This window comes from Chanodichthys erythropterus, chromosome 12, assembly GCF_024489055.1.
Source record: "Chanodichthys erythropterus isolate Z2021 chromosome 12, ASM2448905v1, whole genome shotgun sequence".
In the NCBI taxonomy this organism is placed as follows: domain Eukaryota; kingdom Metazoa; phylum Chordata; class Actinopteri; order Cypriniformes; family Xenocyprididae; genus Chanodichthys; species Chanodichthys erythropterus.
The window spans coordinates 8829568-8844704 of record NC_090232.1 but is presented as its reverse complement, the minus strand read 5'-3'; the positions used below and the strand labels follow the sequence as shown (position 1 = coordinate 8844704).

General features: G+C 36.1%; 1 protein-coding gene across 1 annotated transcript in view; it reads left to right on the top strand.

The window, feature by feature from the left end:
- Positions 1-15137, top strand: part of si:dkeyp-9d4.3 (caskin-1) — a 63416-nt gene that overhangs the window by 16410 nt on the left and 31869 nt on the right. Inside the window, exon 2 of the mRNA XM_067405000.1 lies at positions 14811-14862. Coding sequence (XP_067261101.1) covers positions 14811-14862 — 52 coding nt within the window. The remainder of the gene's footprint in view (positions 1-14810; positions 14863-15137) is intronic.

Here is a 15137-nt window from a genome sequence, read left to right as displayed (position 1 = left end):
CTCCGAAGAACAGGCGAATCTCAACATAACACCGACTGTGTACGTCCCCAATATTTGCATATGCCAGCTCATGTTCAAGACATTAGACAAGCCAGTATTAACGTCTGGATCTGTGCACAGCTGAATCATCAGACTAGGTAAGCAAGCAAGGACAACAGCAAAAAATGGCAGATGGAGCAATAATAACTGACATGATTCATGATATCATGATATTTTTAGTGATAATTGTAAATTGTCTTTCTAAATGTTTCGTTAGCATGTTTCTAATGTACTGTTAAATGTGGCTAAAGTTACCATCGTTTCTTACTGTATTCATGGAGACAAGACTGTCGCTATTTTCATTATTAAACACTTGCAGTCTGTATAATTCATAAACACAAATTCATTCATTATAAATCTCTCCAACAGTGTAGAATTAGCCGTTAGCCACGGAACACAGCCTCAAACTCATTCAGAATCAATGTAAACATCAAAATAAACACTGTACTTGCGCGATTAGACATGCTGCATGACGAACACCTTGTAAAGATCCATTTTGAGGGTTATATTAGCTGTTTGAACTTTGTTTATGCAATGATAGAGTCGAGAGCTCTGGGGGGGCGGAGAGCGCAAGCAATTAAAGGAGCCGGTGCCTGAATCTGCGCATTTCTAATTATGCCTCAAAATAGGCAGTTAAAAAAAAATTATAAAAAAAAAAAATCTATGGGGTATTTTGAGCTGAAACTTCACAGACACATTCAGGGGACACCTTAGACTTATATTACATCTTGTAAAAAAACTTTCGATGGCACCTTTAACCACTGACTCTTCATATCCTCATCCTTTGGGAGTTACAAAGAGAATTAGCTTTTGCTGAGCAGAAAACAGTGCCTTCTCGACATGAACACAACATGAACCAGCTACAGCGTTTGAGGGCGGGTCAAAGTAGATGTTGTTCGCAGACAGCCAATGAAAACCATAGGCAGGCATTAGGCAAATGTGTTACTTTGTGATGTGTGGCCAACTAGGAAGTGAGATTCGAATTCCTAACGGCTCGTTTAGGCAGTTCAGAGTCGATTCTTTCTTTTGAGAGACAATAACTTTATTGTGCACTTTTGACTTCACAACTTTGCAGATCGTTTACATTTACAGACAGCTACATTACACATTGCATGAAAGATAATATTCGAAATAGCATAATAGGGACACTTTAATGTATTAATTAACATGAACTAACCATGAGAAACACATTTGTTCATTTGTTGAAATTAACATTAACAAATAGATTAATAAATGCTGTAGAAGTGCAGTTCATTATTAGTTCATGTTAACTAATGTTATTAAATAATGTTAACTAATGAATCTTATTGTAAAGTGTTACTGTTTTATGTTTGAAAACTTCAGTGATTGTGTGTTAGTGTGAAGGAACGTTACATTTAATACTCAAGGACCTTGCAATGTTCAACATTCCAGTCAGATGCAACATTAATCTGTCAAGCTGCATGATATTGAATCTATACGCGGGATAGGGTGAACACAGAACATGACTTACTGAGCTTCAAATCCCCTGCAGGGACGAGTCTAAGACTTATCCAGCCTTATCTCTGGTTATGAAGATACAGTGAAGGATACAACACAAGTTCAATACAAAAGAGGTGACAAGAGCTGCAAACCTTTCATGGAACTGACATTGAGGTTAATATTCACAATTCAGGATTAGATTAAGGTTACACAAGTGTACTCCCCCAAGAGGAAATGGAATTTATAGTAGATGATAAGGTTCGCTCTGGAGATGTGATATGCTTTACGGGTGAATCTCACTAAACCTGTCAAGAACGTGGGTACATGTCACAACAAAATCAAAAAGAAGAAAAAAAGAACTGATATTTTGCTTAATGAAATTAAAGCCATTAAAACTTTTTGCATTGGGCCATTATTATCATTACAATGAAACATCAATTGCCAATAATGTAATTTAATTAACTATTATATAAAACTATTATTTAATTTAACTGTAATGAGAATCTAATGACAAAAGTCTTATTTTAACTCGTACAAATCTTATTCCCGTTAATGTAATGCTAAACAAATTCTATATTATTTCAGTTGTATTCATAATTAATTTAATTTAATTATTTGATTTAATTGTAATGAGAATCTAATAAGTATTATTTTAACTCTTATAAATCATATTCTCACTAATGTAAGGCTAAACAAATTTTATATTATTTCAGTTGTATATTAACTTAAATTAATTTATTTTAATTATTTATAATATTATTTATATTATTAAATTTGTAATTATACATTAATATATGATAATTTAATTTTAATTATTTTTTTAAAATTTATTTAATGAGAAAATCAACTTATTTTCTTTATGCAAAATGTAATGTAAAAATACAATCCCTCATTTTAGACTGATGTAAGATTCACCATTAAAAACACAAACTTCACTCAATGGCACAATGAGTAAATTTATTTGAGTAACCAAACATATAATTCAGAAAGCATGCATATAATAATGTCATTCCACCATGCCTTTTTTTTTTTTTTCCTTTTTTTTAAAGGAAGTAATTTAATCTCTCAGCTCTGGAGCATAATCTGGGACAAGCACAGTAATCTGAACAACACACACACAGAAAAACACACATATACACACACATATAAACACACACAAGTGCCCCCCCCCCATTCTCAGGCTCTAACCCACAGCTATAATTATAGATATTTAATGATTATCATTTTAAGATGACCTGAAAGCATGAATACTATATATAAGTGGGAAGAATGGCAAAACACATGCTGAACATATCCTGCCACATTTACCACTTTACTCCCTTTGAATTCTGCGAGTTATATTTGGTTCTTTGTGTCAAAGTAAATGTACCACGGTCTCTTCAATACCACCAAAAAAGGACTAGTGTGCACTGCATATTTACACACACTCTCACAATAGACACACACAAACCCTCAGCATCCCTCAGCATCATCTAACTCTGTTCAGTTTAAAGCAGTCATGGCCTGAAGCTTGAGCAAGCTGACTGTGAAAAGAAAATGAAAGAGAGAGAGAAACATGGAGAGAACAACAATTTTCTTCCACTAGTTTGGCCTCACATGCCGTACACGTGACTGTCTGTTTCACACTAGACTCTAAAAATACATATGAGGGAAGCCATAGAAAATAATTTTTCATTTGTGATTTTCTTTAATATCTCAACTGTTCCTCCTAGACAGTAATGAGATTAAAAGGTTAGCTCACCCAAAAATGAAATTTCTGTCATTAAATACTCACCCTCATGTCGTTCCACACCCGTAAGACCTTCGTTCATCTTTGAAACACAAATTAAGACATTTTTGATAAAATCCAAGAGGTATATGACTCATCTATAGACAGCAATTTAACCACCACTTTCAAGGTTCAGAAAGGTACTAAAGACATCGTTAAAACAGTCGACGTGACTGCAGTGGTTCAACCTTAATTTTATGAAGCGACGAGAATACTTCTTGTGCTCAAAAACAAAACAAAAATAACAGGTTTATTCAACAATATCTTCTCTTCTGTGTCATTCTCATATGTTGTTTACGTTCAGCACTTCCAGGTTCTACGTCAAAACGAAGACTAATTATTGGCCGGCTCCTGCGTCAGCGTCGTGCTGCTCACATGATCAGCTTTGGCCAATACTGAGCCGGCATTTGGATGTAAACACGCAAGCCTTCAGTGAATGTAATTTAACAACAAGAAAAGGCAGCTTCAGATCTCGAGATTTAGCAGAAACAGTGTTGTCGCGTTCCTCTGGTCATTTCTCGTCACCTCAGGGATTAGCCTACCCCACCAAAAACACACACACAGACAAAGAGCCTTAAGAGGATAAAAAAAGGATGTGTAATATGTTGATGCCCAGACACACGGCTCTAGTCTGAGCCAATACAGATGCTCAGCATTGCCACGGTCACTCAATTGACAAATAGTTTTATGCATAACAACACTTACTGTAAGCATGTACACTGTCTCCACATACACAAACACCAGTTTGCCTTAGACCTCAAATATTTCACAAGCAATTTCACAATATTTTGAGTATAAAATGTATTTGAAAAATAGTATAGGCTGCAATATAAAATATATTTACTGGAAGAACTGTTGGAAGAGCAAAGCGGCTGCTTACGTATATACCCTTTGTGTGGAGGATTATTAAACATGCTTCCAATGTTTTTGTTGATAATCTCCCTGTTATCTGAATCATATTGATAATAACCTCATTAAAGTCACTGAGTTATTTAACAGACAATCCCAGCTGAGGACAAAATTACAACCGAGTTGAAATTATGTTTGTAGGAGATTATGAAGTACTTTCATGCTGTGCTATTGTTGCCGTTTCTCCATAACAGAATCAGCTAACAGAATGTAAAACTTCTGAAGTCAGCATCAAATGGAAAAATCTCACCCATTTCTTCACCTCATGTTGTTCCAAAACTGTATGACTTTGTTTCTTACATTAAAGACAAAAGACGCAGAACGTTGACACAGATATATTCCATTTAGTTTAAGCGTATAGCAACCAGGAGCCGTTTGTGAGTGACTTAACTTAGCCTAGCTGTGACGTGAAGGGGCACCAAGTTGCTACTCCCTCCAGAATGCGATCGCAAACGGACTGAGGCGGGGCACTTCTGGTACCTCGTACTGGAACCAGAATCCCGGTGCAATAATATACATTATTTATGGAGCCTACTCACTACCTTAAGAAAAAATGGCGCAATCAAATTAAAGTCCCCATGAAATCAAAATTGAAGTTTTTTTGGGCTTTTAGCATAATTGTTATTTATAAGCTAGTATGCACCAAATCAATGACAAAATTCACATTTAGAAGATATAAGCATTCAAAACTTATAGTCTTTCACTTCCGCCAATATTCCCTATAGGTCGTTTTTCAAGACCTCATTCGCCCTCTAGCTGGCATAAAAATGAAGACAGTGTTGTGTTACGTCTGTCTTCATGAAATGATGTATGACTGTCATTACCAATCAAAATGCATGTTCATTTAAATGCAATGTTTGGACTTTTTACACCATTTGTCTAATTTCCATTTAGCAAAATTCTTCTCATCAGATTTTCTGTCCAATCACACACTCTCTAGAATCTTAAGTATCCCGCCCCCTTCACTATAAATAGACGCTGAAGCTGCGGCTGAAATTGGTCACTTTTCACATATTTACTATTTTCTATATGGTGAATGGCACATAGTGCACTATATAAGGGACAGTGAATGATTCAGACAGTGTAAATATGCTTTCCATTGAGGCGAGAGATCCAGAGACATCTTTCAATCCAGAGACATGATAGCACAGAGCGGATCATATGTACGAGTCTGCACAGACCACAAAACGTATATTCTGCACAGAATGCTATATTTTAAAGTGCTGTGTAGGAGATTAGGAGGATACACAATTAGACTCAGCATTAGAAACAGCACTGAAGAGTAGAAGAGATAACACTGGTGCCACGCACCAGCATAAATTACACATTTTTTAAACTCAGAATGATTATGATCACTGTTTTGCTTTAGTAACAGTTTCATATTAAAGGTGCCCTAGAAAGTTCTTTCACAAGATGTAATATAAGTCTAAGGTGTCCCCTGAATGTGTCTGTGAAGTTTCAGCTCAAAATACCCCATCATTTTTTTTAATTAATTCTTTTAACTGCCTATTTTGGGGCATCATTAACTATGCACCGATTCAGGCTGCTGCCCCTTTAAATCTCGCGCTCCCTGCCCCCTGAGCTCTCGACTATAATACACTGCATAATCAAAGTTCACACAGCTAATATAACCCTCAAATGAATCTTTACAAAATGTTCATCATGCATGCTGCATGCATGCTTCGGATCATGTGAGTATAGTATTTATTTAGATGTTTACATTGATTCTGAATGAGTTTGATAGTGCTCCGTGGTTAACGGCTAATTCTACACTGTTGGAGAGATTTATAAAGAATGAAGTTGTGTTTATGCATTGTACAGACTGCAAGTGTTTAAAAATGAAAATAGCGGCGGCTCTTGTCTCCGTGAATACAGCAAAAAAAACGATGGTAACTTTAACCACATTTAACAGTACATTAGCAACATGCTAACGAAACATTTAGAAAGACAATTTACAAATATCACTAAAAATATCATGTTATCATGGATCATGTCAGTTATTATTGCTCCATCTGCCATTTTTCGCTGTTGTTCTTGCTTGCTTACCTAGTCTGATGATTCAGCTGTGCACAGATCCAGACGTCCTGCCCTTGTCCAATGCCTTGAACATGAGCTGGCATATGCAAATATTGGGGGCGTGCACCCCGACTGTTACATAACAGTCAGTGTTATGTTGAGATTCGCCTTTTTTCCGGAGGTCTTTTAACCAAAGAGATTTATATAAGAAGGAGGAAACAATGGTGTTTGAGACAAACTCTATGTCATTTCCATGTACTGAACTCTTGTTATTCAACTATGCCGAGGTAAATTAAATTTTCAATTCGATGGCACCTTTAAAATTACTACAGCGATACAACAGCAGAATAACATTTTCATGATTGCTTCTCAAATATCGATGAGGTCTAAAACGCCATTAAATATAGGACAAAAGCCACCTTATTTGGACCAACTTTCTCCTCAGAATCACAACCTGTAAGTATGATTAATTATTGATGTGTATATTTTATACTGGGTGTTCAAAATACATAGTTGTATATTTTATATTTTGCTAGGTCTCCAGCTAATTTGCTAACTCATGTTATCACTGTCTTGCTGAAATACTTCTGCTAATCAGCTGTGGCCCACTGCTGGGTTGTTTCAGCCCATGTTTGCGTCAAATATGGACAAGCCCAACATTTGGTTTATAGTTGGGTTTGTCCATATTTGACTCAAACATGAGCTAAAACAACTAATAAATAAATAATATATTACTTAAAATTGTGTCCATTAATGCAGATTGTCTGTCGTTCTCAGAACACAGAGGATAGAACAAGATTTGTTTTACAAACTTTAATGTTACATCAGTCATTCATGTTTGTGCTCGCCCACGGACTGCTGGCTGAACGTCTGATGCATACGGCACATTTAACTGGAAACGCTTCAGGAATTTCGAAGTCGTCGTCTGGTTTGTTGAATTTTATTCTACAGGATGTCCGGGAGACGTGTGTATTGTGTTCTTTAACGGTCCACCTGGAAACAAATTCCGTGACGCCAATGAAGGTTCTGGTTGAATAACTAGTTCTTCCAATGTTTCATCATCGGACTTGCACTCGGATTGAAATGGTAAAATCAACGCCATCGTTACGGTCTTTACACAATCGCTGAGCTTTAGGAAGCCCTGGAGCTGAATCAGTTATGGTAATAGAGTGCCCCAGGGATGACACGTTTTTGTAGGCAAAACCCGGAAGCGAGTTAGCATTTTAGGACTTCCGGTTCCAATGCCATAAAGTCTATGGGTTTTTTGAATGGGTTTTTGCTAAATCGCCTGAAATAAGGTCTGTGGTTAACAAATCCTCTAAATACTTTCACGTTTTGATCTATGACATAAAACACACCAGTTATAACCCACTTGTGATTTTTTTAACTTTTACTGCGTCTTCAAATCGGCGGTTGCTAACAAATTGCTAAAAACTTCCTTTGGCGGGGACTTTAGACGTCATCATGACAAACAGGACATTTGGACAGCATTTCTCATGAAAAAGTGGATAAGTATTCATAACAGCACAGATCATAATCAGCGAGCGTGTTTATAAATAAAGTTGTTTTCTAAATAAAGTTTGAGGACGCTTGGTGGTGACGACGATCCGCGACCATGGTGTGCTGTAGTCCGTTTATAGCCTACTGTTAGCCTTTTATATCGACTTTATTTAGGCTTCAAAATCTATAAATGTTGTGTTAACTTGTAAAGATTATCTTGATAGACAAAACGTGTAAGTGTCATAACCCTTTGTTAAACACAGAGCTAATTTTCTGAGATTTTCCAAAAGTCTATGGGAAAAATGAATAGGCTTTCAGTCGAGGGAACCCGTGCGCCGCTAAATTCCGGGTTGGCCTACAAAAAAGCGTCATCCCTGGGGCATTCTATTGGTGTTTGTTTCTGCACGCGCTGTAAGCTGTAGACCAATCACAACAGACTGGGCCGTCTGGCCAATCAGAGCAGAGCAGGGTCGTGGAAAGGAGAGATTTAGAGAGATTGAAGCATCGGACGAGTCGTTTGAGAATCATTGAAAAATGTGATTATGTGCAATGTATATTATGAGAATATGAAAGCGGTTTTTGACCTTTGATGCATGTGAAACTGTTATAGGAAACCTCCAAAACAGAATTAAGAACCTTTAAAATAACATAATTGGGGCACTTTAACTAATGTTAACAAATGAACCTTATTGTAAAGTGTTACCCATAAAACAGCTGATTTATACCATTAGATGCACAGACAAACAAGTTATGAGCAAGTTATTAATAAGGATACCATTATTATATAATTATTTAACCTTTATAATTAATTAATCTGACAGTTTAAGGGGAAAAAAAGTAAATCATGTTTTCTATACGAATAATACCTTGAAAGCACAAAACATTTATACAATGTTGCATTTTGGTTGCAATTAGGTTACATAACACTATAGCACTTAAAACATTCTAGATAAATGTTAAATCCTTTTAAAAGAGCCCCTATTATTATTATAATATTTTTTTTGTGTGTGTTTGTGACTATAAAAGGTCTTCAAAGTTTTTATTTTTATTCCACTTTTAGTTATTTTAGTGTATCACATTAAACTAAATGAAAATATTCCCTGGCAACCAACCTAAATAAAATATTTTAAAAGGGTTTTTTTATATATTTTATTTTATTTATTTTAGTTTACATTTATTTTATTTCCTTTTTTAATGGTTTTAGTTTTAGTTAACTATAATAACACTGGCCCTTAATAACCTAAAGCGTCCTTGTACACTGATTATCATTTATCCATAATGTTCCTATTGTAAGCCACATCTGGTGAATTACAGTGAAGTATCAATATACTGATACATTACTGTCATTTGGATCTAGTTAGATCCTGCGGGCTGCGCATATGTGCTCTAGAATTGATCTGTGATTGTGGAGCTGATGTCAGTCACATACTTGTCTAGGCGTATGTGTCATAGGCTGTCAATGAATTGATTTCTTAATTAGTTACAAAATGAAGTACAATTTAAGGGCTTTAAAACTGCTGCTCTATTGCAACGATTATCCCCTTTTCTTGAGAACTAGAGACCACATTAAGCACAATAGTACTAAATGTTAACAAGGTGTGCGGTAATTTATAGGCTATCATGCAGCACTGGAGCTGGATTAGAAAGTTCAGAACAGGCTTGACAAAAACTGTGCATTTTGAAAGTGAAGTGTGTCATTTCTGTGTAACTAGCAGCACCAATTGTAAATGCAAAAATAATGGCTGTTCTTTGGATGTTGCGTGGTCATGCATGGTGCCCTTTGGGCGTGTGCCCAATTACCCATATGGTTTCTCTGGCTCAAAGCCTAACTTTGCCTAATTTAATAATAAAAAAAAGCAATACAGCTCCTTCACCATTAATAGAGGGCAATGAGGGCATCTGCATTTTATCCACTATTTGTAGCACGAAATCATGAAATTGCCATGCTACAGGTGCTTTTTGTCAAAGATGGAGCAGCCGGTGGCCTCCTATTGGCTGGATGTTTCAACTGTCTTGATTTCATGTGGTGAAGAGACTGATATTCAAATGCCAGAGAAAGTACAGATTCATGAGTAATCAGAGGATCTGAGTGCAATACTTGGATTGCTGCAGTGAGAGACTGTAGGTTTATTAGGTACTATGAGAGCACTTTTTAATGTTTCCCAGCTGTGACTTTCTGATTTATCAGTGCACTGCATAGCTAATGAACTTAACTGGTTCATGTCATGATGGCTGTCTTGCTGTAATACTTACTTAAGTCCAAAAACATTACCTTACTTGTGCGCAAAATTGGAATATCGCATAAAACTTTTGCAAATAAAGCAACATTTCCATCCCATGTGTTCAAAGAGAAAAAAATCGCCACTTCCTGAGAAATTGGCACAAAATTTTTGTAATAAAAATGGAAGTTGCTGTAGTCAGGGAAGCCACTGTGGCTCTTTTTTCCTCCATCATAAATGTCTTGTCTCTCAGAGCTCTCAGACAAAACACAATAAACTTTGTAATTAAACTAAATCATTCTGATGACAGATTTTGGCTCAGGCATTTCAGAATGACCAAACCAACATCTGAGATGCTGTGCAATTAAACATTTATTCAGTACAACATGTTTCCATCATAGTTTATGCACATGTCATCTTATCGAATAAAAAAAAAAGTATCCGCCTCAGTTAAGTGTAAATGTTTTTTATGCATTTTCACATTTTTTTTTAGCTTTTATGCACATCTTGGCATTTCCATTATAATGAAGAAAGCAGCTCAGACATTCCGCTAAACATTTCATTTTGTGCTCCATGGAAGCAAGAGTTTGTGAGTAAATGATATCAAGATTTTCATTCATGGGTGAACTAATCCTTTAAAAGGCCGTAAACTGTATGGCAATATAATGCCAGGGATTTGAGTTCTTTTTGAGCATTACTTGGGGAGAAGTCTTGTTGAGTTTCAAGGGAAAAACATGATTTCAGCATTTTGCCATGACAGATGATGGATTATATCATCTTAACCTTTAACCTTTTGTAGATTTCCAAGTCTTGCAAACACTCCAGCTGGGTCTGCTGTGAATACACTGAATGCATTATTGAAAGAAGATCCAAAGGAAGATGAGTATTAAAGAATGTTTTGTGCGCTTGTGAGCAGGAGCTGGGCAACACTGATTGTTATTGTCATGGTTAAGGTCAATGTTTCCATAGCAACAGGCACCATTGAGGTTGCAGTGATAATGGTATGAATAATTTATCACATGGAAGGATTATAACTGAGTTCCAAAACACCCCATGGAGTGTGACTGTATGTGCACCTGTTTGTATGTATGCAAAATGTATGTTTCTGCCCTTAACTTCTTCATATATCGTGATACCATCACCACCGTTACTAGAGAAACACTGCATAGCAACTCCAGGTGAGGAGTTGCCATGGTATTTCTGTCACATCCTCTAATTAGCATCACAGTGACATTGAGTCGTCATGGAAATGCTCATTTGCGTTTTCTCATTGCATTCCGTAGTGATTTCGAAGGTGCCTTAGATTGAATGTCTGGGAAGATTGAATGTCTGGGAGTGCGTTTGTCGAAAATGAGATGCTTAATTAGTTGTTGTATATTAAATGTGCACTAATTACGTATCTATTAATTTACTGTTTTCAAGAGATAATGTTGAATAGGGAAATTAATGAACTAATTCCTCATCATCACCACAGCGTAAGCATAATTGATTAGGCTGCGATCAGCCAATATGAATAATAATATAATTTATACATAATGAATAGCTTGTTAAGCATGTTTAGTAGAATAAGACTGCTATTAAGGTCAAATGAGCAGCACACACACATACAGGTTGTTTATTTCACCATTTAGTGATATTTTTTCTGCATTTTAAATTTCTCTCACTTTCTGTCTATCTCTATATTCCCATCCCCTGTCTCACCCTCTGAGAAGGCTGCCATCTGGACCACTTTCATTTAGCACGCGCACACACACACACACACACACACACACACACACACACACACACACACACACACACACACACACACACACACACACACACACACACACACACACACACACACACACACACACATACATCTGGAGATTAATATATCAAGCCATAGACATTTGATGGAAATATCACCCACAATTTAATGCAGAACTCTGGTGATTTTGATTAGGATCCTCAGTGTTTTACTGTAATATGTCATTGTTTTAATAGGTGGCTTATAACCAGCTGTGATTAAATAGTTTTGCTTGAGTTTAATGAATGGAAACTCTACCTGCTGGCTTTGGCTTAGAGGAATCCCCTCTGTGACTGATCCACTTCTCTCTTTGACCTTAGTCCTCAATATAAACATGGGGGAGGAAAGTATTTTATACCTGCTAATTAGGATCATGCTTTAAAGTTGTTAAGGGGTTGCACAAATGTGAGGAAAGGATCTATTTGAAGCAGTGTCAATATATGTTAAACACAACTCAAAATAAACAGGAACAGAACAACCGTACGATGAGAACTGACAAAGAACAGAAAGAAAATCAGGCCTAAACACACAGAACAAACCAATCAACAAAATGAACAATAGGCGTAACTGCTAATCAAACAATGAATAACTAAGGAAACCGACTGAAAACACATGAAACAGAATTAATTGCATGCAAAACTCACCCAAACAGAAACAAAACCAAATAGTTCCTTACAAAAGTATGACATAATTCATAAAGGAATTAAGAATGCCTTTTAAATTGGAATATATTCATATAACTTAAAGGAGTGTCTATTTGCAAATAGCGTCCCTTGTTGGCAAACACTATTTACACTAGCTCCGCCCACCAATGTCTCGTCTTTTAAAAAAAGACACCCAGAATTCAACATCTTCAGTGGTGCAGCAGTAGCAGAAAAGGCTCACAGATCTGGCTTTTAATGTGATCGACGCAGGTTCGAATCTGCCTTTTGTCGAGCTCACATTTATTTTCATATAATAGAGACAGAGCGACACGCGTCCTAATCTGAAGACCACGCCCACTGGGGGGGGGAAACAATCCAACCGTCTCCATTGACTTTGTATTGCGTGAGACAGAGTGCAAATGGTCATAATTACTTTAAGAAATACACAGGAGGGGGTCGTAATCGGCGACAACATATGCTAAACAAAATTATTTTTTACCAAGTCAAAGAATTATTTCACCTGTCGCTGATTACGACCCCCTCAAATGCAGTTCTTATAGTAATATGACCCGTTTCTCTCTGTCTCACTGCCTGTATCCACTTTTATGTCCTTAAACATTCATTTTTGGGGGTCGACAGCTTATAAAAACTTATTTCTGGGTTTTTTAAGTTTGTTAGCTGCACACCTTGTCACACAGCAGCTTTTAGACATTGTTCTGTTTTTTGTAATAAGTCAGAAAAGACAAGGAGGCAGCCTCACGCAATACAAACTCAATGGAGACGGTTGGATTGTTTTCCCCCCCGGTGGGCGTGGCTTTCAGATTAACATAAATGCGCTCTGTCTCTATGTTCTAAAAGAGGAAATAAACTGCGAATGAGTGTTTAATAATATTGAAAGTGTTTATTGGGTAGGGTTAAGGGAAGGGGAAGGGAGGGTTTTTATTCTCCCAATAAGGCAGCATCTATTTAATATTTTTAGTAAATATAATCATTTACACTCTATGATATTATTGCATCTAATTACTATTTACTCTTATTGCAACGAAAGAACTGATACTTTATATGGTGTAAATAGAATCTATTGCTATTTTAACCTAGTGTAAATAACATACCTGCTATTTTCACTTAGCGTAAATAGCCACTGTCATAACTTAAAGGTTCCATTGAACGTTTTTTTACAAGTTTTAATATAAGTCTAAGGTGTCCACTGAATGTGTCTGTGAAGTTTCAGCAAGTTTTTAATTAATTTTTTTAACTGCCTATTTTGGGGCATAATTAGAAATGCGCCGATTTATGCTGCGGCCCCTTTAAATGCTCGCGCTCTCCGCCCCCGGAGCTCGCGCTTGCCTTAAACAGTGCCTAAACAAAGTTTACACAGCTAATGTAACCCTCAAAATGGATCTTTACAAAGTGTTCATGATGCATACTGCATGCATGCGTTGGATTATGTGAGTAGTGTATTTATTTGGGTGTTTACATTTGATTCTGAATGAGTTTGATAGTGCTCCATGGCTAAAGCTAACATTACACACTTTTGGAGAGATTTACAAAGAATGAAGTTGTGTTTATGAATTATACAGACTGCAAGTGTTTAAAAATGAAAATAGCAACGGCTCTTGTCTCCGTGAATACAGTAAGAAACGATGGTAACTTTAACCACATTTAACAGTACATTAGCAACATGCTAACGAAACATTTAGAAAGACAATTTACAAATATCACTAAAAATATCATGATATCATGGATCATGTCAGTTATTATTGCTCCATCTGCCATTTTTCGCTGTTGTTCTTGCTTGCTTACCTAGTCTGTTGATTCAGCTGTGCACAGATCCAGACGTTAATACTGGCTGCCCTTGTGTAATGCCTCGATCATGGGCTGGCATATGCAAATATTGGGTGCGTACACCCCGACTGTTACGTAACAGTCTGTGTTATGTCGAGATTCGCCTGTTCTTCGGAGGTCTTTTAAACAAATGAGATTTATATAAGAAGGAGGAAACAATGGTGTTTGAGACTCACTGTATGTCATTTCCATGTACTGATCACTTGTTATTCAACTATGCCAATATAAATTCAATTTTTAATTTTAGGGCACCTTTAAAGTGCAATTTTATGTGTGATTTTTGTAATTTTTCAGCATTAAATACACATTAACATTTCATCTGGATTCATGAATATTGTGAATATTTCCAGAACCATTAAAAATTATCAGAGTTTGAGATGCATATTTATAAGTATTATATTTAAAACATTTTATTTTAGATGACAAGGTGGAAGAACACTTCATTAAAAAATTAATTTATACTAGTTATACAATTATTATTATTATTTAATTATTATTATTTATTAAAAGTAAACACAAAGCATTCCTATTATGATTGACTATTTGTTGTGCCATCTTTTCATATGTAATCATTGCATTATGTTTATGTCTGACCAAGAATGTTCCGTTTCCTCCTGCAGAGCTCCTGGGTGCTGCTAAGAAGGTGAATGTGAATTTCCAGGACACAGACGGGTGAGTTTCATCTATACTACAGTGACATCACATACTCACACATGATGTCCATCAACTAAATTATGTCGCGATCAGCTGATATGGGCTATTTAGTGGCCAGTGCAAAAAATACACTGTAAAAAAATAATTTTCATGATTTGTTATCATAAATTTTTTTTCCTTTTGTCAAATCAACTTAGATAATTAATTTAGTCCAGATAACATAATCATAATCACCTTCTTTGTATTAACTCAAATTTTTAAATTTCAATGAACTCAAAATTTTAAGGCAACCA